At 44.9% G+C, this 23491-nt stretch overlaps 1 protein-coding gene across 2 annotated transcripts in view; it reads left to right on the top strand.

Moving 5' to 3' along the window:
• The window catches only part of SPRYD3 (SPRY domain containing 3), a 149624-nt gene that overhangs the window by 85478 nt on the left and 40655 nt on the right, over positions 1–23491 (top strand). For both annotated transcript variants that reach the window (XM_029595057.1, XM_029595056.1), the window contains 2 exons: positions 9136–9193; positions 11122–11241. In XM_029595057.1, the coding sequence (XP_029450917.1) occupies positions 9136–9193; positions 11122–11241 (178 nt within the window). The remainder of the gene's footprint in view (positions 1–9135; positions 9194–11121; positions 11242–23491) is intronic.

The raw sequence follows: 23491 nt of genomic DNA, 5'->3' as shown, positions 1-23491 counted from the left end.
AGACCAAAAGGCAACATACAATATTGGAAGTGGACTTCCCTACTCCTAATAAGAGATGCTCTCTGAGAGCTGGAATAATATCTATATGGATATAGTCACTTTAGTCTAGGGAGCATAATGCTGCCCAACTCCTTCTTCCAGACAGAAACTAAGGTGTTTTGAAACAGGTTCTTGAATAGTACACATGTTTAGGAAAGGAATGAGCACTTCTGTGGATCAGGAAGATGCTTGGAGTAGATTACCGTTCTCCTACCCCCTGATAAACTGGGTTTGGGCTCCATGGGTTTCTAAGAGGGAAGGATGCAACATCAGTGGGTGACTTGGAGGTGTACCAACTTAAGTGATTTCTCTTCTGCTCATTGGCTGCATGACATGAGTGAGTAACCTGTGGGTCTGGAGTGGTGGTGGAGAAGAGGGTGTATGGTGGCTTTTTCACTGAGCCACCACTTCTTCAACCCTTTTACCTAAAAGGGATCTCTAGATCCTGGTACTTAAAATGTCAGTGGCTGAACAAACCATGCAAATTCCTCATTGCATCTTTTGGTGACCTAAGAGTCACGATTATTTGAGGGAGCTGCTCTAGCAACTTCGTGGTTTGTGTTGGATCTCGCAGGTACTCTCATTCGAGGGACTTGATAGTAGGCTAAGCCATAATCGGGCATAAGAGAACTTTCTCCTTGGAGCCTGGAGAGCTAAAACCTTGGGCTTCTTGAAGGTGGATTTGATTGCCTCAGACCAATGTAGTAGCTGCTGCTTTTTGAATCCTGGAGCTTGAATGCAGTAACTGCATCTGCCATATCAATAAGACAAAGAAATTCTAGGAGCACCTTGGACTTTCAGTGGAATGGAAACCAACATCCTCCTCATAAGGTCCTTGCAAAAGAGATGATTCTCTTAAGGGAGCCCTTAGATCCTGCTCCTAGAATTACCTGACTGGGAGTTATTGGGCTCATACATGATTAGTATCCATCAGTTGCCCATTCCCATAGATGCATCAGAAGAACTGATGAATATCAGGAACTACTGATTCCTTCTCAAACTATCTATGTCAGTACAACAAGGAGATGAGAGAAGAGGCTACATCTTCCTGGGCTCCAGAGGTGAATGAGTCACTGGACCTTGGAGACTGGTGTGATACCCAGGATTATGGTGAGGAGTGCTCCTTCCAAGGGGAACACCTTGTGGATTCATGGCAGATGCTATAATAACCCCTCTTCTGGCATCACATAGTGACATGCTACTGCATTGAGGGAGAACTTATGCCATATCTATGTACTACCGGTGGTTGGTGCCCTCCTTGGGTCCTGGAGGTTGATGCCTAAAGCCATAGCCAGGCCATTTGGCACCTATGGCCAAGTGAAAAAGTGTGCTCCTCACCTTGAACGTAACATACATCAATACAAGTTGGTGGCTTTGTGGGTTTTTTTTTTTGTTTTTGTTTTGGTTTTTTTGACCTAGCATTTCCTTCTGCTTCTTTGGGCTTCCAGTTCAGTTGGAACCAGTATAGAGATCCTGGTGCCATGAGCCTTCATTCACTACTACCAAGGATTTTTCCCCCCCTTATTTTATATCCACTTCCAACTTTTTCTCCAGTCATTGTGATGTCAGTCCTGGGCTGGGGGCTATACACAAGAGTTCCCTTCAGAACCTTGCAATCATGGGCCCCCAATCTAACCACACATTTATAATACCAGATTTTGCATGAGAGAACATCCTGAGGTAAAAATGTAACTTACAACAATGAATGTTATATTTATATGCATTGCTGTGGTACCAGCCAGAAACCCTGCCAAAAAAAAAAAGGTAAATGAAAAGGCACGTGGAACTTATATAGGCCTATAGTAATGCATGTTAGATGTAGGCTTAGCACTCAAAGCCATGAGTAAATTGAATTACAATATAATAAATGTCCCATACCAAAACCGTACTGACTGCTACCACTTGAATAGTAACAACCTACGTATGAAAAGGCAACACTGTAAATATTACACCAATCCCTAATACACCCCCTATTAGGAAAGCAGAACGAGCCAGGCTCTTATAGATTCCTACACAGAAACTACATGCTAGAACACGTCCTCAGTCACACATTCAGAACAGACAGACCCTCACCAAATACTGAATAGAGAAACTATAAAGTGTAACTAGAAACATGCAGATAAAACTAAACTGGAAACTGCAACAAGCCAGTTTCTGTATGCAGTGCAACTATGGTAAAACAAATATCACAATCCTCATAAAACAAAATAAAAAAATAGATTGTAATAGTAAAACCATACTAATAAAAATTATTAATATTTCAAAAAGCTGAATAGAATATTCAATAATTAAAAACTTGTAGGAAACTTTTCCAGATGTCAATAAAATATTTTAGAATGGCTGATACATCAGAATGCACCCTATAAAGTCCTCTGCTGTCCATACCTGAGAAATTTTGATTGTGGTGGATTAGCAGGGAGAGGGAAGGGAGTTGTTGCTTACCAACTTTCTCCTTGCTTTCTCTCACAAATGCTCAGTCATATCCACGCACGCTCACATGCTCAATCATATACACACATATGCTTGCTCATTCTTTCATGTCCAATTACAAACACACACATGCTTGTTCTCTTTCGTGCTCAATCACACACGTTCTCTTATTCTCACACGCACATGCTCATACTCACATTCTCAGTCACATAATACTCATAGTTGTCTCACATGTTCAGTCATTCACACCTGCATAAACTCATAGGCTCGCTCTCTCTTCTATCCTCTATATGTTCTGCAGCATGGGGAGGGAGGCCAATGTTTTTTGCCATCTCATGGGCCATACTGCTCCTCACTGCTGGGGCAAGAGGGGGAAGTCCGATGTTCCTCGAAGCCCCACGTGCCATGCTGCTCCTCACTGCCGGAGCAGGAAAGGAAGGAGGAAACATACTTTTTGTGGACTGTGGGTCCTGGTGCTCTTCGCTCCCGGGTGAGGAGGAGGTGGCTGATTGTATTTGTGGTTGTAGTGCTGTTCATTACGGGAGAGGGGGAGGAAGCCGATGCTTTTTGTGGCCCCATGGGCCGTGGTGCTCTTCTTCATTACTAGGAAGGAGGAGACTTTTTTTTTTTTTTTTTTTTTGCTGCACGGTGGTGCCTGTGGCCAAGGCCATATTGGTCAAAGGCTAGTGAGGTCTCTCAGTGCCCATCAGTTTGGCAGTCTCCTAATCCATGCAATGTTTTCATGTATCACAGAGTGAAAAGACTTAGCCTGGCCAACATCTACAGACCCCCTGAGTTATCAAACAAGATATACATGCTACTCAAAGGCTGGGAAAAACTTAACCGGAACTGCCATGGGGTTTTTATGGTTTTTGTTTTTTTTGGGGGGGTAATCAAAATTGATGGCAGGATGAATGCAGCATCTTATCAGAAAATATTGGAGGAGAATTTACATTCATCAGCCAGGAAGCTATGCAAGGTGCAGACGTGGTCTTTCCAACATGACATTGATCCGAAACATTAAGGCCAAGTCGACCCTTCAGTGGCTGCACCAGAAGAAAGTGAAGGTTCTGGAGCGGCCATCACAGTCTCCTGACCTCAACATCATTGAACCACTTTGGGGACTCAAACATGCAGCTCATGCTAGACAACCAAAGAATTTGCAGGACCTGGAGACTCTGCCAAGAGGAATAGGTAGCTTTACTACATGAAAAAATAAAGGGCCTCATTCCCAGCTAGCACAAAAGACTGCAAGCCATCATTGATGCAAAAGGTGTGGTATACATGATATTAAGAACTAAGAGTATGCAAACTTTTGAACAGGACCATTTTATTTCCTTTATTGCTATGGTTTAATGATTGCTCTATTTTATGAGGCATAATAGTTTAATTTGAGGCACATTAAAAATAACAGATGTTTGGTATGATCACCATTGTTTTCTTAAAATGCTACACATCTTAGAAATTCTGCCGGGGGTATGTAAACTTATGAGCACAACTGTAAGTATTTTTGGGGAATAAGAAAGGGAGTGTTGTGAATTTCACCATTTCTTCAATGAGCAGAACTTTCTTTGGCATGTCCCTGGTATTTTATTCAAACTTTTATAGTTTGAATAAAGAATTTAAAAACATTTGTATATCTTTCAGAGAAAAAAAAAACATGAGAGCTTGTTTGCCATAACATATGGTCTCTACTCTTACATGAATGCTCTTTTGTGACTGACATAATTCTTTCTCAACTAGCACTCATAGAGGATAGTGCATAGATATTTCTCCTCATTTTATATTCACTGAGCAAATTAAGTAGACATCTAGTCTGTAACATTCAGGGCACTCTGACTAGTCATTTTCCTTCATGTCTTATAAAAAAAATTTTATTTTTTTTGCCTTTCATGGTCCTAAGCATGGACCATGCCACATCCAGAGAACCTCTGCAGTTTTTAGTCTTATGTTGGCATCTGATCCCTCATTTTGGATCCTACAGATATTTGGTTCCTCACTCGTTGCTTCCATGACAACCTGTGGATAAAATGGCTTGAGCCACCAAAGTTATGAGATTGGCTGCAAACACTGGTGAATGTGGCTCTGAGTCACAGTCTATAATTTCCATTAGCCCAGAGACTGCTGTTTTGTGGCAGTGGTGGATGCATGTATTCTTCGTTCCATATGGAGGCTGGATACTTCACACTCAGTACAAATGGCCCTTTCTTTTTGTGGTCTAATCTAGGATATTTATATGCACTGATCAGTGAGGGAGTGTATATGGTGGAACCAGTTGTCCAAGGTAATAGTGGCAGTGGCAGCAGAATTAAGAAAAGATGGGATCATCATACACCTGTATTTGGATGACTGGCTGATTCGAGCCAAGTTGCTGGAAGAGAGCTGCAGAGTGACCTGCAAGGTGTTCTCTCTGTTGCAGGAGCTTGGCTGATTGGTGAACCTGACCAAGAGCAGTCTTTAGCCTGCTCAGTCGTTGGAATACCTCAGGGTTTGGTTCAACACGAGGCAGGGCAAAATTTGTTTTGCTGGAAGTGCACATTCAAAAGTTGACACAGTTCCGTCTGTTATTGAACACTTTGCACCTGACTGAATGGTTCTACCTGCAAGTATTTGGCTTAATGTCGGTGAGTCTGGATGTGGTCCCATGGGCAAGGGTGCATACGTCCTTTTCAGTGTTCTCTCCTGTCTCGGTGGAACCCGCAGTCTCAGGACTATTTGATTTGGCTCTTCCTGCTGATGGAAGTCTCCTCCCAACTACAGTGGTGCCTGCAGGCAGATCATCTAAGGAAAGGAGTTTCCCTAGCGCTACCGGACTGGCTGGTACTGACAACAGATGCGAGCCTCCTTGGTTGGGGAGCTCACTGATAGGAGCTGATGACGCAAGGGCGCTGGAATACAGAGGAGTCTCTCTGAAACAGTCATCTGGAAACCAGGACAGTCTAGTTTGCATGCTTGTAGTTCAGCAACTGGCTGCAGGGTCGATTGGTCCAGATAATGTCAGACAATGCAACCACTGTAGTTTACATCAATCAGCAGGGAGGAACCAAGAGCCAGCAAGTATTGCAGGAAATAAAGCAGCTTATGGAATGGGCAGAAATGTATCTCCAAATGATCTCAGCCTCACACACAGCAGGAAAAGACAATGTAAGAGCAGACTTGCTCAGCAGGGAGAGTCTGGACCCAGGAGAATGGGCCTTGTCTGATGAGGGGTTTCAGCTGATTCTGGATCACTGGGGTCCCCCTTTCCTAGACCTGGCGACTTCTCGCAATGCGAAAGATTCATGATTCTTCAGTCACAGGAGAGAACCAAAGTTATTGGGGATCGATGCCCTAGTGTAGGAGTAGCTTATGTTGGGTAGATTGATCCAAAGGATCAAGCACCATAGAGGGATGGTGCTCTTGGTTGCTCTGGATTGGCTCAGGAGGCCATGGTATGTGGATTTGCGGCAGCTCCTGGAGGACTCTGCCCTTAGACTTCTGGCACACAGGAATTTGCTAGTCAGTGTCCATTTCTTCACAAAGATCCAATTCTGTTTTGCCTTATGGTATGGCCCTTGAGCGGGCTCGTTTGCTGAAATATGGATACTCAGCAGTGATTTCCACTTTGGTTAGGGCTAGAAAGTTCTCCACTTCCTTGGTCTATGTGTGAGTTTGGCAAGTTTTTTAGACCTGGTTTGAGGATCAAGGTTCTCTTCCTCATTCAGCCAAGATCCCACTCATTTTGGAATATTTGCAGGCTGGCTCGAATAAAGGTTTCCTTAAAGGTACAAGTAGTGGCTCTTGCCAGTTTCAGGGACAGGTGATTGGTTCCTTGTTGGTTCATCCTGATGTGGCCCATTTCCTGAAAGGAGTGAAACATCTTCATCCTGCCTTGCAGTTTTCAGTACTCTTTATGGAGTCTAAATTTGGTCTTGGATTTTTTTAGTGGGTCCTATGGCTTAGCCTGATGCGTAGCCTGTCCTTGTGGTTACTGACCTTGAAAACAGTGTTTCTTGCTGCAATTTGTTCTGCGCGGAGGGTTTCCGAACTGCAGGCCTTGTTTTGCTTGGAGCCTTTCCTCCAGGTGACTCCAGGGGCAATACTTTTTACTGAAGGTGGTCACTGAATTTTACTTGAATCAGTCCATCTCCCCGCTGTTTCTGGATAGAGAGGGAGATGTAGAGGTATATCATTTGTTGCAACGGTTGGATGTCGAGAGACATATCATCCGGTATCTGGAGTTAACTGAGACTTTACGGAAAACAAATCGCCTGTTTGTTCTTGATGGCAGTACTAAACAAGGAAAACTGGCCTCACGGGCTACAATACATTGATGCTGGCAAGCCGTTACCTAGTTAGGTTAGGGCTCATTCCACTCGGGTTCAGGCAATGTCATGGGCGGAAGTTGGGTTTCTATCTCCCGTTGACATTTGCCGAGCGGCGACGTGGTCCTCCTTACACTCCTTTTCCAGGTTTTATCGGCTGGATGTGTAGGCCTGGGAAGACGCAGCCTTTGCACATGCAGTTTTGATTGGACCGCGCGCAGCCTCCCGCCCTATTAGGGAGTAGCTTGGGTACATTCCACTTGTTCTGGATTCATCTGACTGGACGCTAAGAAATGAGAAATTACTACTTGCCTGATAATTTGCTTTTCTTTAGGACAGTCAGATGAATCCAGCTTCCCTCCCTTGGCTGCCGAATGTTTATAGTATAGTCCTCCTGTGTCCCCTTATCTGAGCTCAGTGTTGCCTGTTGGCCGAGTATTGAAATGGTTATCTGTTTTTAATCAAGTTTTTTTTGCTAGTCTGTCCACAGTTGCTTTTGAAGAGAATACTGGCAGGCTGATGTCACTGCAGGGGTATATATACTGTGATGTCTATTTGCTCCGTCTCCATCTGCTAGTAGAGGTGCATAATCCACTTGTTCTGGATTCATCTGACTGTTCTTTAAAAAAAAAAAAATTATCAGGTAAGTAGTAATTTCTCACTTTTCAGGTGAATAGGACATTCTAGAGCAAGAAATCATGAGACTCAAAAGAGGTGTGGATTCAGGAGTAACAAGGAAATATTTCTGCACAGAAAAGGTAGTGGGTTCATGGAATGGCCTCCGAGTGGCGGCAAAAACAGTAACAGAATTCAGGACAGTCTGGGATAAGCACAGGGGCTACTTAGTTGTGAAGGGAAAATCAGAGATCTAGTTAAGTCTGTAATGCAATTGGAAAAGAAAATGGCAAAGAACAGATGGTCTTTGCTGCTATTCACTCTGTTTTTTGTATTGTGGAGGCTGGAGTGGGGATGTCCCCCCTGTATCTTACCTAGGTGAGGTCCTGTGGTGAAGTTGTCTTGAATAGTGAACAAATGACATCGTGCAATGGTTCCCAACTTTTTTGTTTTGTGGCACATTTGGCACAGAAGTCACTTTGTTGTGGCACACCACCCACTTTCCCATTATCACTTTCTCTTCTGCTGCCTCTCCTCCTTACTTCTTGGCATCACCTTCTCCCTTTCCTCTTCCCCCAGCATCATGACCATACCTGCCACTGGCATCATCATCATCATCTTCCCTTCTGTCTTCCACCCTGCTGGCATCATCATCACCTTTCCTCTCCCACCATCTCTTCCCTCTCCCTCATATTATCACCTCTCAGTCACTGGCATCAAAATCACCTTCTCTCAACACCTCTTCACCCCTGGCGTCATCATCACTCCCCTTCCCTTCCCTTCTACCCCTCTCCCCCAGTCTCTGGCATTAATTACTTCCCTTCCTTCCTCCACTCTCCTGCACCCCCTAGCATCTTTACCTTCTCTCTCGCCATCTCCTCACCCCGATATCATCACTACCTTCCCTTCTACCCCCACCCCCTGGCATCATAATAGTTTTCCTTCTTCCTCCACCCCTTTCCCCCACACCCAGGCATCACCACCTCTTTCCCTCTCCCTTCAGCTCCCATCATTACCTTCCCTCTGCCTCCACCCCTCACCCCTTGGCTTCATTGCTTTCTTTTCCCTCTCCCTCCACTCACATGCCAATCACCTTTTGTTCCTTTTCCCTTCAACCCTGGCATCATCTTCCCTCTCCCTCACCCCCTGGCATCATCATCTTCCCCCCCCCCTTTCCACTCCATTCCCCCCACTGACGACATTAGTCTTCCATTTCTCCCACACCCTGGCTTCATCTTCCCTCAACCTCGCTCCCTGGCATTATCACCTTCCTTCTTCCACCTTTTCTCCGCACCCGCTTGAATCATCATTTTCCCTCCCCCCCCCCCCCCCCACACACACACACTGACACATTCATCTGTCCCTTTCCCCACTCCAACCCCAATCCCTGAACAGCAAAAGTCTGGGAGCAGGCTTGCCAAGTGCTGTTTCTTCCTCCTTTGCCCAGCCTCCCTCTGCAATCTGAACTGCACAGGGCCAGCAGGTCTCACAAGCTTACAGAGCCCCTGCAGTTTCTGTTGCACAGGAGAGCCAACAGAGGGGGAAGCAGGAGCAGCTGCTAAGCGCTGTTCTCCAATGCCTCCTGCTGGCAGGAGCACATTCTGCAGGCCAGGAGGGAAACAGGAAATGAGACTACATCTGCTGCATGTACTCCTGCTCTCCAGGCACTGTACACTAATGTGCCGCAGCACACCAGTTGGGAAACACTGTCATAATGCATACCTTGTCTCTCTCTTTATTGTCCTAGGACTATCCCAAAAACAGGCATCCAGGCTGGAGCAGGGGCTCAGTGGCCTATCATGCAGGTAAGTTGTGCTCATGGTGATCTTTGCTGGGAATGTTTAGACATGCTTTCAGGCTGATACAGTATTTGTGCGGGAAAAATGGGCGCTCGTGACTAAGCGCCCGCTTTCCTAACACGCGCCCAACCACCTCTCCTGGGCGCATAATGCAGGAGACAAATGAGCCACTGTGTTTAAAAAGGAGGCGCTAGGGGAAATTGTGCGTCCCTAGAGCCTCCTCGGCATTGGGCGCCCAGGAGAAGTGGCCGTGTTAGAAAAATGGACAAGTGTCCGTTTTCCTAACCCATTCACAGCCACGGGTTAGGAAATCAGGCTCTTGTAATTTGAGCATGTTTTCCTAATCTGACCTCCAAGTCATTTTTTTATTTGTTCACTTTGCTGCTTTCTATGGTTCTTCTGACTTTATATCGCCATGATATTAAGTTGGAGGAACCACAGAAAAAGCAGTATTTTCTGCTTTTTAGTTCAAATTTTGGAGCTTCTCAAGATTTAACGCCAGCTCTGAGGCTGGCATTGATTTTTGAGGGTTAAAGTGTGTGTTGGGTGCATGGTTATTTTTTTACATCGTGGGTAATAGCTAATAGCTTCATCAGTAGGCATTTACATGTGATGAGCGCTATTAGCTATGACATGCTGATCCCCTTATTGCATCAGGGGTTATGGACGCATGTCCAACTCCAGGTTAACTTGTGCACTAGCCTGAGCACACGGTATTGCATCAGCCTATTAGGATTTCATTTTGCTTTCTGCCTTGCTCCTTATCTCTAACCCTTTCTCCCCAGCTCTTCATTATGCACTACCTAGTTGAGCAGAAGAGTAGCTTTGCAAAAGCTTTGCAAAAGCTGCTAAGGAGGATGCAGTTGGGCATGAGAGTATTCTTATTAGCATAAGTTATGTTGAGCTCTCTTCATTTTGTGTTTCTTTCTCTCTCTTGCCTTTCTCTCTCCCCCCCCCCCAGCATCATAGGTCATATATTATGGCTGACTTGTTTATTTCTCTCTTGTTTATCATTTCCTGCCCTTCAAGCCAGGGAAATAGTGAGAGACTTCCAAGTCCCCATCGACAGCTCCCTCAGACTTTCCATCCTGCACCTTCCCCCCAGCTGGAAAGCTGTGTTCCTCTCGGGTGTTTATTGGATTCGGGTGCTGACGTAGGCACTCACAGAAACTGGAGAGCCGTGGGACCGCAAGCTTGCAGCTGATAAATCACAGGCTTAGAGCCTGGGAGTAGCTTGCTGCTGTCAGGGCCTGACCCAGAGATGGTGTGTTGGTGTCTTGCAATCACACAGGGAGGGTGGGGGGCATTTCTGGTGTCTGCAGACTCTCTCATGCAGCTGTCACTGCATGGTGTACAATGTACTAGAATGGTAATAGAACGGTTTGCTGGTGGGCACCAGGCTGACAGTATTCTGTGTGTTGGGATCTCTCTTTCAGCACCAGGAGTAGTCAGAGGAAAGTAATGTAGATGGGTGAACTGTCTCCGTCCCTTGTACTGGTTGTGCAAATAAACAAGATTTATGTGGCCATTCCTGCATGAACAGCACATTCCAGAAGAGAGGGAGCCATGCTTTGTTTATTATCCTCTGCTCTATTTCCTGCCCTTTCATTTCTCTTCTGGCACCTTGATCAAGCCAGGCTGATTGGGTAACCTCCTCCCTCTCCACCCCCCATCAGTTTCCTTGCTTGTCCCACCTCACCCACTCACCATTCTATTACATGTACTTCAGCTCTTCCCCCCCCTCCCTCCCCCCTCTTTCTTTGCTCATTCTGCCTTACTTCACATCCCATCCCTATTGCTTTGCTCATATGGACTGTCTTTTCTTGCTCAGCTCCCCTTGCCCCCAACATCTGTTTCCTTATCTTCCTCTCCTGTTCGTTATCTCACTCGCACATCTCACACTGTTTTCTCTGACTTCTATGTCTTCATGGCAGACGATGGTAAGATTTTCCATGGAAGCGGAGTAGGCGACCCCTTTGGACCTCGTTGCTATAAAGGGGACATTATGGGCTGTGGCATCATGTTTCCCCGAGACTACATTCTGGATAGTGAAGGTAGGAGGAGAATGTCACCTGTGTAAAAGCTAAATGCATGTCAGAGCATTGAGTGGAGATAGGCCTGCTACCTTGGAAGGCACATTCTGCAGATTTTCAGTAAGGCCCAAACTGAAGTGTTTAGTAGCCTTTTGTCTGCCTCTTGTGCTGACAAAGACCCACGTTCCAGTCTTACTCTGTTAATACGCCTGTGCTCAGACTGGAGCTCTCTGGGATAGGAATGTAGCACTCGTTATTAGCCACCTATAGTATTGTCTGTGCCGATTATGAAACCCAACCTAGCTATTTCTCATTAGATGCCCATGCTATAGAAAGAATTGGTTACAACAGCTTATGAGAGCCATATACTGAATAAAGAGGAATTTCTTTGCTTGGGGTAAAAATTGGGGTTAGAGGGAATGACACAATTTTACTTTTGTTACATACACTGGCTGGAAATAAAGGAGATTGTAGGCCACTGTACTTTAGAACCTCCCCCTAACTTCTTATCTGGTGGGCTATACTGGTGAAAATAGTTTGAGCCCTGAAAATGCCAGGACAGAACAGCACACCGGGCAAGAGTTCTTTTCAGCATCCTCCATCCCTTTTGGGCTTGCACACTGACTCAGTAAGGAAGTATGTTACCTCCATGCCCTTGGCTAATTGCCCTTCTTGTCTGCCCCTTGTGACAACCTAGTGTAAGACCTTAGAACAAGTCTCAGCATATGTTAACTTTACTGTACATCTTACTATACCTCACAAGTGGTGTTGATTCTGACTCGTTGTTTTAGATGTCACCCCTGCACAGGTTTGGCATGAGTTTGTATTGACTTACTGGATGGTTTGCTATGAATGATATATGTTGTATGCCTAAAAAGCCATTAAATAAAGTTTTTTTAAAAACCCACACATCAATTGAAACACCATTTTCCGCTTTATCCAGTCAGAACAGTCTAGATGAGCAAGTTATGCTCACCAGCCAGCCAGCAGATGGAGATCAACAGATTCGCTGAAGTCATTCCTTATATATTTCTATGATGACACCAACCTGCCAGTCTGTCTCCAGTAGATGGTGCACAAGCATTCTGTGCTGTGGACTGTGGCCTGATAGGCTGAACAGGGAAAAGTAGCAGGGTGCTCCTGAGGTTCAACCTCCTTCCCTCAGTAGAATGGCATCTTTGGCTGAATTTTAAGAAGTTCTGCTCTGAAGAGAAAGCTTGATGCTCTCTCCTTTAATGGTGCAATCCAGGACCTGGGGCCTTCAAGGGGAGCATAAAGGACATGGTCTGACCCAGTATGGCAACTTGAGTGTCTATCAAGCTTAGCATCCTTTTTCCAACAGTGGTCAATCCAGAGGTCCATTATCTCAAAGTACCCAAACAAATTCCATGCTGCTAATTCTGGTAATAAGTGGCTATTCTATATAGGAGTGAACTTGATAGCAGCTTATGGACTTCTCTGTTAACTCGTCAAAAATTTTTTTTTTTAAACCCAGCTACACTAACTACCATTTACCACATGCTCTGGCAATGAATTCCAGAGCCTAATTGTGCATTGAGTGAGAATTTTTCCGATTTGTTTTAAATGCGCTACTTGCTAACTTCATGGAGTGCCTCCTCCATGATACTGTATAGGCGCTATACAGCGCCTATACAGTATCCTGGGTGCGCTGGAACCTGTCATTTCAAATGTAATTTCAAATGACGTTTGAAATGACAGGTACCAGGAAGTGGATGGTTCTCCTACAGACCCCGCTGCCTTGAGCGCCCGGCGCCAGCATGCCCCAGCAGCCAGCGATCGGAGGCAGGGAGCGCAACAAAGCACCCTCCTTCGGATGGGCAAGAGAGACGAAATTTCACAGTCCCAAACCAACCCAATCCAAGCCCCAGCAGAGAGAGACAAAATTTCACAGTCCAAAACCAAACCAACCCAATCCAAGCCCCAGCAGAGAGAGACAAAATTTCACAGTCCGAAACCAAACCAACCCAATCCAAGCCCCAGCAGAGAGAGACGAAATTTCACAGTCCCGGGCAAACTTTCCCCCAGCCCCTGCTCACCTGCCCTGGCTGTGGCCACATAAGCCCCCAGCAGCAGCAGTAGAAGGGCGTCGAGAGAGAGCGGCTTCAGCAGCCCAGGGCGGATCGGGCGCTCCCCATGCGAGGCGGCTTCCAGCAGCCCCGCTGGCGAAGGTGAATACGTGCACGCTTGTACGTCCAATATGGGCGCTCAAGGCAGCAGGCGCATGAACACACGCCATGACCTGAGCGCCCGGCTGGACGTCGGAGGTCATGGCGTGCGCGTATTCACTTTCGCCGGTGGGGCTGCTGGAAGCCGCCCCACCGCCCGATCCGCTGAAGCCGCGCTCTCTTGCCGCCCTTCTACTGCTGCTGCTGGGGGCTTGCGAGGCCGCGACCAGGGCAGGTGAGCGGGGGCTGGGAGAAAGTTTGCCCGGGACTGTGAAATTTCGTCTCTCTCTGCTGGGGCTTGGATTGGATTGGTTTGGGACTGTGAAATTTTGTCTCTCTCTGCTGGGGCTTGGATTGGGTTGGTTTGGTTTGGTTTGGGACTGTGAAATGTCATCTCTCTCTGCTGGGGCTTGCCTGACGCTTGGATTGGGTTGGTTTGGTTTGGGACTGTGAATTTTCATGTGAAATTTCGTAATTTACCACCTACCCTGGCGTTAGTGTGAAACCACACTAACGCCAGGGTCCGGGTAGACGGTAAATTAGCAGGTAAAAGACGCGGCAAGATAGCAGGTTAAAAAGGAGATAATCGGGGTGCACGTTACTGTATGGGAGGGAATAGCTAATTGGATCATTTACATACATATACATGCCGCGGGCGGAAAGGGATACGCGTCGAGTAAAAGAAGCGGTAAGGATCGGTAAAAACAGTGAATCGCGGGTTAGACTTACGCGGCCAAATTGTGAGTACACAGCGGGTTAGAAACGGGGTAACTGCAGCCGCGCTTTACTGTATCGGCCTTAGAGTAAATAACTGATCCACATTTACCCATTCTAGTTCTCTCATGATTTTATAGAATTCTATCATATCCTACCACAGTTGTCTCTTCTCCAAGCTGAACGGCCCTAACCTCTTTAGCCTTTCCTCCTACATAGGTGAGCTTTTCTAGCTTTATCATTTTGTTAGTCCTTCTCTTGCACTTTTCTAGTGCAACTATAGCTTTTTGATATGTGGCAACCAGAATTGCACATGTGCAGTCTCACCATGGAACGATAGAGGCAAAACATTCTCAGTTTTATTCATCATTCCTTTCCTAATAATTGTTTGATTTTTTTTGACCACTGCAGCATACTAAGCAGATAATTTCAATGTATTGTCCACCATAGTGCGTAGATTTTTTTTCTGGGTGGTAACTACAAATTGGAATCTAACATTGTATAACTACAGAGTGGGTTATTTTTCCCCATGTGCATTATTTTGCACTTGTTCACATAGTTTCATTTGCTGTTTGGATGCCTTGATTTGCAAGATCCTCCTGCAATTTATCATAATCTGCTTGTGATTTAACAATTCTGAATAATTGTCACTAGCAAATTTGATCTCTCATCATATCTCTTTCCAGATCATTTATAAATATATTAAAAAGCACCAGTCCAAGTACAGATCCCTGAGGCATGCCAATGTTTACCTTTCTCCATTGAGAAAACTGATCATTTAATCCTACTGTTTCCACAGTCTTCTTAACTAGCGATGGTCCTTCTCCAGAGTGCTCTTAGTTTGGCCCTTGAGAGGGCACGTTTAGTGAATAAAAGTTATTTACAAGCTGTGGTGGCCACTCTTCTGAAGGCTAAGAAAGTGTTCCATGCCCTTGGCTTACATTCACATATGGAGAGTGTTCAAGGATTGGTGCAGTGTGCATTAAGGACTGCGTCTGTTCTGTTGGATTTGGATTTCTTGCAGAAAGACCTCTCTAAAAGCTTGGTTCTGAACACATTAAAGTGTGGCAACTAGTTTATAAGGGGCGTACGCAAGGTAGTGTAGGTAGGAAAGTTGATGACTTTTATCATAGATTACACAACACACATAAGTACAGAAGTTTTACTCAAGTCTGAGAGCAAGCAATAAAAGCATATAAGATTAGAGTTTGCGTTAAAGAAAATTCACAAAAATACTTCCCCTCACAGTTCCCAATGTGAGTCTTATATATCTTTGTAGATCTGGGAGCACAGCGTGCCGGGAAATCAACAGCAGCTCATCAGGCACTTCGTAAACAACCGTTAATGTCCAAAGCTATTCTTCTGAGTTGTTCTTTCTCTCATTTCAAACAGCTTGTCTCATATTGCTCTTTAAGTTAATTCTTCTAACTTTGGCTCTAGTTTCATCTCTGGGCTACTCTCATATGTTATGGAGGCCACAACTGTCTGTTCTTGTCACATCAGCAAGCTGCTGTTGTGGCCAAGAGGCTACTGTCCTGTTTTCCTCTGCACAATTAGCCTCCTGAGTGGATAACACATTGAAATCGTCGGTTCAGTGTGCTGCAGCAGTCAAAAAAGCAAACAGAATGTTGGGAATTATTAGAAAGGGAATGGTGAATAAAACAGAAAATGTCATAATGCCTCTGTATCGCTCCATGGTGAGAACGCACCTTGAATACTGTGTACAATTCTGGTCGCCGCATCTCAAAAAAGATATAATTGCGACGGAGAAGGTACAGAGAAGGGTCATCAAAATGATAAGGGGAATGGAACAGCTCCCCTATGAGGAATGACTAAGGAGGTTAGGACTTTTCAGCTTGGAGAAGAGACGGCTGAGGGGGGATAGGATAGAGGTGTTTAAAATCATGAGGTCTGGAACGGGTAGTTGTGAATCAGTTATTTACGCTTTTGGATAATAGAAAGACTAGGGGGCTCTCCATGAAGTTAGCATGTGGCACATTTAAAACTAATCAGAGAAAGTTCTTTTTCACTCAATGCACAATTAAACTCTGGAATTTGTTGCCAGAGGATGTGGTTAGTGCAGTTAGTATAGCTGTGTTTAAAAAAGGATTGGATAAGTTCTTGGAGGAGAAGTCCATTACCTGCTATTAATTAAGTTGACTTAGAAATTAGCCACTGCTATTACTAGCAACGGTAACATGGAATAGACTTAGTTTCTGGGTACTTGCCAGGTTCTTATGGCCAGGATTGGCCACTGTTGGAAACAGGATGCTGGGCTTGATGGACCCTTGGTCTGACCCAGTATGGCATGTTCTTATGGCTCCTCTCCTCTCCAGGAGCCACCAATGCCGGAACAGATTCCTGAACTGTCAGGGCTATCCGTACCTCGACATCCATCGAGGACACCGATGCCATAAGAATATAAGAACATAAGAAATTGCCATGCTGGGACAGACCAAGGGTCCATCAAGCCCAGCATCCTGTTTCCAACAGAGGCCAAAAACCAGGCCACAAGAACCTGGCAATTACCCAAACACTAAGAAGAACCCATGCTACTGATGCAATTAATAGCAGTGGCTATTCCCTAAGTATAATTGATTAATAGCCATTAATGGACTTTTCCTCCAAGAACTTATCCAAACCTTTTTTGAACCCAGCTACACTAACTGCACTAACTACCTTCTCTGGCAACCAATTCCAGAGCTTTATTGTGCGTTGAGTGAAAAAGAATCTTCTCCGATTAGTCTTAAATGTGTTACTTGCTAACTTCATGGAATGCCCCCTAGTCCTTCTATTATTTGAAAGTGTAAATAACCGAATCACATCTATTCGTTCAAGACCTCTCATGATCTTAAAGACCTCTATCATATCCCCCCTCAGCCGTCTCTTCTCCAAGCTGAACAGCCCTAACCTCTTCAGCCTTTCCTCATAGGGGAGCTGTTCCATCCCCTTTATCATTTTGGTTGCCCTTCTCTGTACCTTCTCCATCGCAACTATATCTTTTTTGAGATGCGGCGACCAGAATTGTACACAGTATTCAAGGTGCGGTCTCACCATGGAGCGATACAGAGGCATTATGACATTTTCCGTTCTATTAACCATTCCCTTCCTAATAATTCCTAACATTCTATTTGATTTTTTGACTGCTGCAGCACACTGAGCCGACGATTTTAAAGTATTATCCACTATGATGCCTAGATCTTTTTCCTGGGTGGTAGCTCCTACCATGGAACCTAACATCGTGTAACTACAGCAAGGGTTATTTTTCCCTATGTGCATCACCTTGCACGTGTCCACATTAAATTTCATCTGCCATTTGGATGCCCAATCTTCCAGTCTTGCAAGGTCCTCCTGTAATGTATCACAGTCTGCCTGTGATTTAACTACTCTGAATAATTTTGTATCATCCGCAAATTTGATAACCTCACTCGTCGTATTCCTTTCCAGATCATTTATATATATATTGAAAAGCACTGGTCCAAGTACAGATCCCTGAGGCACTCCACTGTTTACCCTTTTCCACTGAGAAAATTGACCATTTAATCCTACTCTCTGTTTCCTGTCTTTTAACCAGTTTGTAATCCACGAAAGGACATCGCCTCCTATCCCATGACTTTTTAGTTTTCATAGAAGCCTCTCATGAGGCACTTTGTCAAACGCCTTCTGAAAATCCAAATACACTACATCTACCGGTTCACCTTTATCCACATGTTTATTAACCCCTTCAAAAAAATAAAGCTGATTTGTTAGGCAAGACTTCCCTTGGGTAAATCCATGTTGACTGTGTCCCATTAAATCATGTCTTTCTATATGCTCTACAATTTTGATCTTGAGAATAGTTTCCACTATTTTTCCCGGCACTGAAGTCAGGCTCACTGGTCTATAATTACCCGGATCGCCCCTGGAGCCTTTTTTAAATATTGGGGTTACATTGGCCACCCTCCAGTCTTCAGGTACAATGGATGATTTTAATGATAGGTTAAAAATTTTAACTAATAGATCAGAAATTTCATTTTTGAGTTCCTTCAGAACCCTAGGATGCATACCATCCGGTCCAGGTGATTTGCTACTCTTTAGTTTGTCAATCTGGCCTACTACATCTTCCAGGTTCACAGTGATTTCGTTCAGTTCGTCTGAGTCATCACCCCTGAAAACCATCTCCGGAACTGGTATCTCCCCAACATCCTCATTAGTAAACACGGAGGCAAAGAATTCATTTAGTCTTTCTGCAATGGCCTTATCTTCCCTAAGAGCCCCTTTAACCCCTCTGTCATCTAATGGTCCAACCGACTCCCTCACAGGTTTCTTGCTTTGGATATATTTTAAAAAGTTTTTATTATGAGTTTTTGCCTCTATGGCCAACTTCATTTCAAATTCTCTCTTCGCCTGTCTTATCAATGTTTTACACTTACCTTGACAATGCTTATGTTTTATCCTATTTTCTTCAGATGGATCCTACTTCCAATTTTTGAAGGATGTTTTTTTGGCTAAAATAGCCTCTTTCACCTCACCTTTTAACCATGACGGTAATCGTTTTGCCTTTCTTCCACCTTTCTTAATGCGCGGAATACATATGGACTGCGCCTCTAGGATTGTATTTTTAAACAATGTCCAAGCCTGTTGAACACTTTTAACCTTTGCAACTGCACCTTTCAGTTTCTTTCTAACTATTTTCCTCATTTTATCAAAGTTTCCCTCTCTGCCAACGTCCTCTGTGCTGGCCCCGCCTATCTCTGTGCCTCTTCATTTTCCATCGGTGCCACTCTTCCATCCATCTGGTTTTGGATTCCTACCTCCATCTGGGGGCCTGCTGGGTGAAGGAGACTCACCATATAACCCTAGGGGTGATGCTTCTTCTGACTCACAAGCCTCTGAAGAGCTTTTGTCAGAACCTTCACCCCCGGAAGAAAGGTGCCGCTCCCCTCCAGAGGACCTCTCCTTTGCCAGCTTTGTCAAAGAGATGTCCAAAACCATTCCATTCAAATTGGAAACTGAGGAAGACGCCAGACACAAAATGTGGGAAGTACTGCAATTTGTGGATGCTCCGAAGGAAGTCATGGCAATTCCTGTCTACAAGGTTCTTCTAGACCTCTTACACTGCATCTGGGAGCACCCAGGGACTGTGCCTCTAGTAAATAGGAAAACTGACTCCTCATACCTGGTTCAACAAGCCCCAGGTTTTCAAAAGAGCCAATTACCCTACCAATCCGTAGTGGTGGAATCCACTCAAAAGAAGGCTAAAAGATCTTGGCCTCACTCTTCTGCCCCACCTGGAAAGGAACAGAAGTCATTGGATGCTTTAGGCCGCAGAGTTTTCCAAGGCTCAATGCTAATGGCTCAGCTTTATATGTCACAGTATACCAGATATCTCTGTAAACAAGTCCAAGATTTCTCAAACCCTACCTGACCAATTCCAAGAGGGATTATCCTCTATCCTACAAAAGGGATTAGAGGCTGGAAAACATGAGGTCAGGACAACCTACGATGTCTTCGACACTGCATCCAGGGTATCAGCAGCTGGAATTACCGCCAGGCGCTGGGCCTGGCTGAAAGCCTCTGACTTGCGCCAAGAAGTTCAAGATAAATTGGCGGACCTTCCCTGCACAGGGGACAATTTGTTTGGTGATAAGATTCAAGAGGCAGTGGCACAACTCAAAGATCACCATGAAATCCTGCACCAATTATCGACTGTCCCCTCAGATTTCTCATCCACAGCCAGAAAAGGATTTAGACGAGACACCAGAAGCTGACCTATAGGCCACGCAGGTACTACCCTCCTCCATCTTGTGCTAGAACGACCAGACCCTCTCACAGAGGCCAACCTCATCAGCACAGATTCCCCCCCCCCCCCCCCCCAAAGCTCAGCCAATCCCCCAGACTGGTCCTGCTGTGGGCTTTTGACTCCCATCTAGAGAGCAGCAGTCAACCCCCCCCCCCCCAATCATTTTTCCCGTGGGAGGCTGCCTGTGCCACTTTGCCACCAAATGGCACATAATCACCACTGACCAATCGGTTCTCTCTATAGTAACCCACAGTTACTATCTGAATTTCCTTGCTGTACCCTCAGACTCTCCACCACTCCCGGTGTGGAGCCTGAGTGATCACACACCATTCCTTGAGGCAGAACTCTCTATCCTACTGCAGTCCAGAGCCGTAGAACCGGTTCCCCGAATGCAGCGAGGAAGAGGATTCTACTCTCGATACTTTCTAATCCCGAAAAATAATGGCGGCTATTTAAATCACAATGAAACACAATACGTCCTATTTTGGACCTCCGTGCTCTAAAAAAATACCTTCACAAGGAGAAGTTCAGGAGGTTTCCTTGAGAACCATGCTTCCTCTTCTGTAACAAGGAGATTGGCTCTGCTCTCTAGATCTTCAGGAGGTTTACGCCCATATAACAATATTCCCTCCTCATCGAAAATATCTCCGATTCATTGTGGGACACAGACATTTCCAATACAGAGTGCTGCCGTTCGGCCTTGCATCAGCACCCCGAGTATTCACGAAATGTCTGGCAGTCGTGGCAGCACAGTTGAGATGGCAGTGTCCACGTCTACCCATATCTAGATGACTGGCTCCTCAGAAGCCCATCCAGGGAAGGAGCACTTCAATCCCTCCATCTTACCATATAACTGCTACAGTCGTTGGGATTTCTAATAAACTATCTCAAATCCCATCTGACTCCATCACGCAACTTCTCTTTCATCGGAGCAGATCTAAACACCACTATGGCCAGAGCGTCCCTCCCAAGGGACTGTGCAAAGACACTGTCCAACTTGGCCAAAACCAGTACAGACTCGTCAGACAGCATCAGCTTGTCAGTTACTAACCTTGCTGGGACATATGGCATCCACAGTTCACATTACCCCAATGGCTCGACTAGCCATGAGTGTAACACAGTGGACTTTAAAGTCCCGGTGGTCCAAAGCCAGCCAACCACCTGTCACAAATTGTCCAGGTAACTAGCCAGCTTTGTCACTCATTGACTTGATGGACATGGGAGTCCAATCTACGGACAGGACTGCCCTTCCAACCACCAAATCCACAGATCACGTTGACCATGGATGCCTCCAACCTAGGCTGGGGTGCCCATGTCAGCGGATTGCAAACACAAGGAACCTAGACCAGGGCGGAAGCAGACCCTCCGATACATTTTCTGGAGCTCCGGGCGATACATATGCCCTATTTGCATTCCAGGATTGTGTATCCAACAAAGTAATCCTAATTCAAACAAACATCCAGGTAGCAATGTGGTATCTGAACAAGCAAGGGGGGCACAGGCTCTTTCTTACCTGCTTTGCCAGGAGACGGCGCAGATCTGGGCCTGGGCGCTCTAACATTTCATGCTGCTGAGAGCAACCTACCTGGCAGGCACGCAGAATGTAATGGCAGACAGTCTCAGCTGGACCTTCCATTCCCACGAATGGTCCCTAGATCCCACTGTTGTGAACAGAAGTTTCCACCAGTGGGGTTGCCCGGACATCAACCTCTTTGCGTCGTATCACAACCGCAAATTAGACCGCTTCTACTCTCTGCACTGCAGCCGCAAGACACCACCAATGGATGTCTTCGCTCACTCGTGGAGCTCAGGTCTGCTATATGCATACCCTCCTATTCCACTCATTTATTTATTTATTTAAAAACTTTTCTATACTGTCGTTTAGTAGTATACCATCACAACTATACTCATCAGAAAGACTCACGTGAAGTTATGACAAGACCGGGGCGTAATGATCCTCATAGCACCTTATTGGTCACGACAAGTTTGGTTCCCCATTTTACGTGACCTCTCAGTCCAGCAGCCTCTTCGCCTGGAAATGGCGCCAACCCTCATAACACAGAACGGAGTGTTGCGTCATCCGAACCTCCAGTCTCTGTCTCTAACGGCCTGGATGTTGAAAGGTTGATTTTGCAATCCCTTAACCTAGTATTGCGATGGCCTCAACACCAACATTTATGCTTATTATCAGCAACACGAAAAACTGCGGCACGCCGTGCAGTAAAGTAGTGACTCACTTTTATTGGTGTTGAGGCCATCGCAATACTAGTGTGGCTTCAAGCAATAAATATACTTTTCATACTTAGTTTACAATGTATGAGAAGATCCAACATTCACTACCTCATAAGTTTCAAAAATAGTGCACTCGTGGAGGAGACAACAGATGTGGTTGATAAGAAATTAACGAATGCATTACCTGTTGTTTCATTGATTGGAATCATTCTACTTGAAGTTCGTTCATACAGCCCCTGAGGCAGCTCCTAGAGGAGCGAAACTCTGCCAGTCGGACAAGATCAAATAAAAGTCCTTGTTTTACCGATCCTTCTCTTCGTGTTTATCAATTCAAGCAAGACAATACCTTACTTCAGAAAATCAAATGACTTATCAAAGAAAAGAAAATGGAACAATTTACAAAGCAATTAGTCCTATTAATAATAAGTCATTTTCACAAAAGAAAAATAGGGGGGGGGGGGGGGGGGCAGAATTAAGGGAGAAATACAGGAATTAAATATACAAGGAAATATGCTTAACATGAGAAAAAAGGCTGCACAATTTCTTGGATCTAGGTAGAGCCAATTTCTCCAGGAGAAAAAGGCACCATACTCCTGTAGTTAACAAAGAATTTGAGTTGCTCTGGAAAAAGAAAACATTTGTTCAAAGAACGAATTTTACATTTACAAGAATACCTTAGTACAAAAGAAAAACCCAGTGAAGTAATCCGGGGACGGAGAGCAAGGAAATTACGTCTTCGTTCTTAGGTGACATGGGCAAAATCCGGAAAAATTAGAATATTCAGCCCATAAGAGAACTGAGGTATTTTTTTAAATATCTCTTCATCACTTCACTCAACTTCTGTTCAGAAATAAAAGAAACAGAGTTAAGCGTTCATAAACTTATGCAGTGGAATCTTCCAGAATCTGTATTAAATTTGTAATGACATCAGGACGTTGATTTTGTAATCTTCTTTTAGTCACATCCAATAAAAATGATTTATTAATCGAAGGTATTTTTTCCCTTCCTCAAACTGCAATATTTCTAGGAAATATTTCTTAGAGTTCGGTAGGAGTTTTTACCCACTACCTTGAGGAAATTAAAAAATCGGAGGTTCAAATGCTGGGTGTGGTTCTCTTAAAAAAAATAAATAAATAAATAAAAAAATTCCAACCACCTAGAGCATATATTAAAATCTTTAATCAATTTGGCACTACAGAATTGAGTTTCAGAGGTAACAGACTGCAAAGTCTTTATCTGTGTTTCAGTTCCTGTATTTCTCCTCCCACTTCCCCTTCACTGTCTCCACTTTTCTATTCAAGTCCTTTAACTTCGCCTGACAAGCTTGCAAAGAGCAGCCAAACCCAGTGACCAGGTC

This window comes from Rhinatrema bivittatum, chromosome 3, assembly GCF_901001135.1.
Source record: "Rhinatrema bivittatum chromosome 3, aRhiBiv1.1, whole genome shotgun sequence".
Taxonomy (NCBI): Eukaryota; Metazoa; Chordata; class Amphibia; order Gymnophiona; family Rhinatrematidae; genus Rhinatrema; species Rhinatrema bivittatum.
The sequence above is the reverse complement of the archived record's forward strand: the minus strand, read 5'-3'. Positions and strand labels throughout refer to the sequence as shown.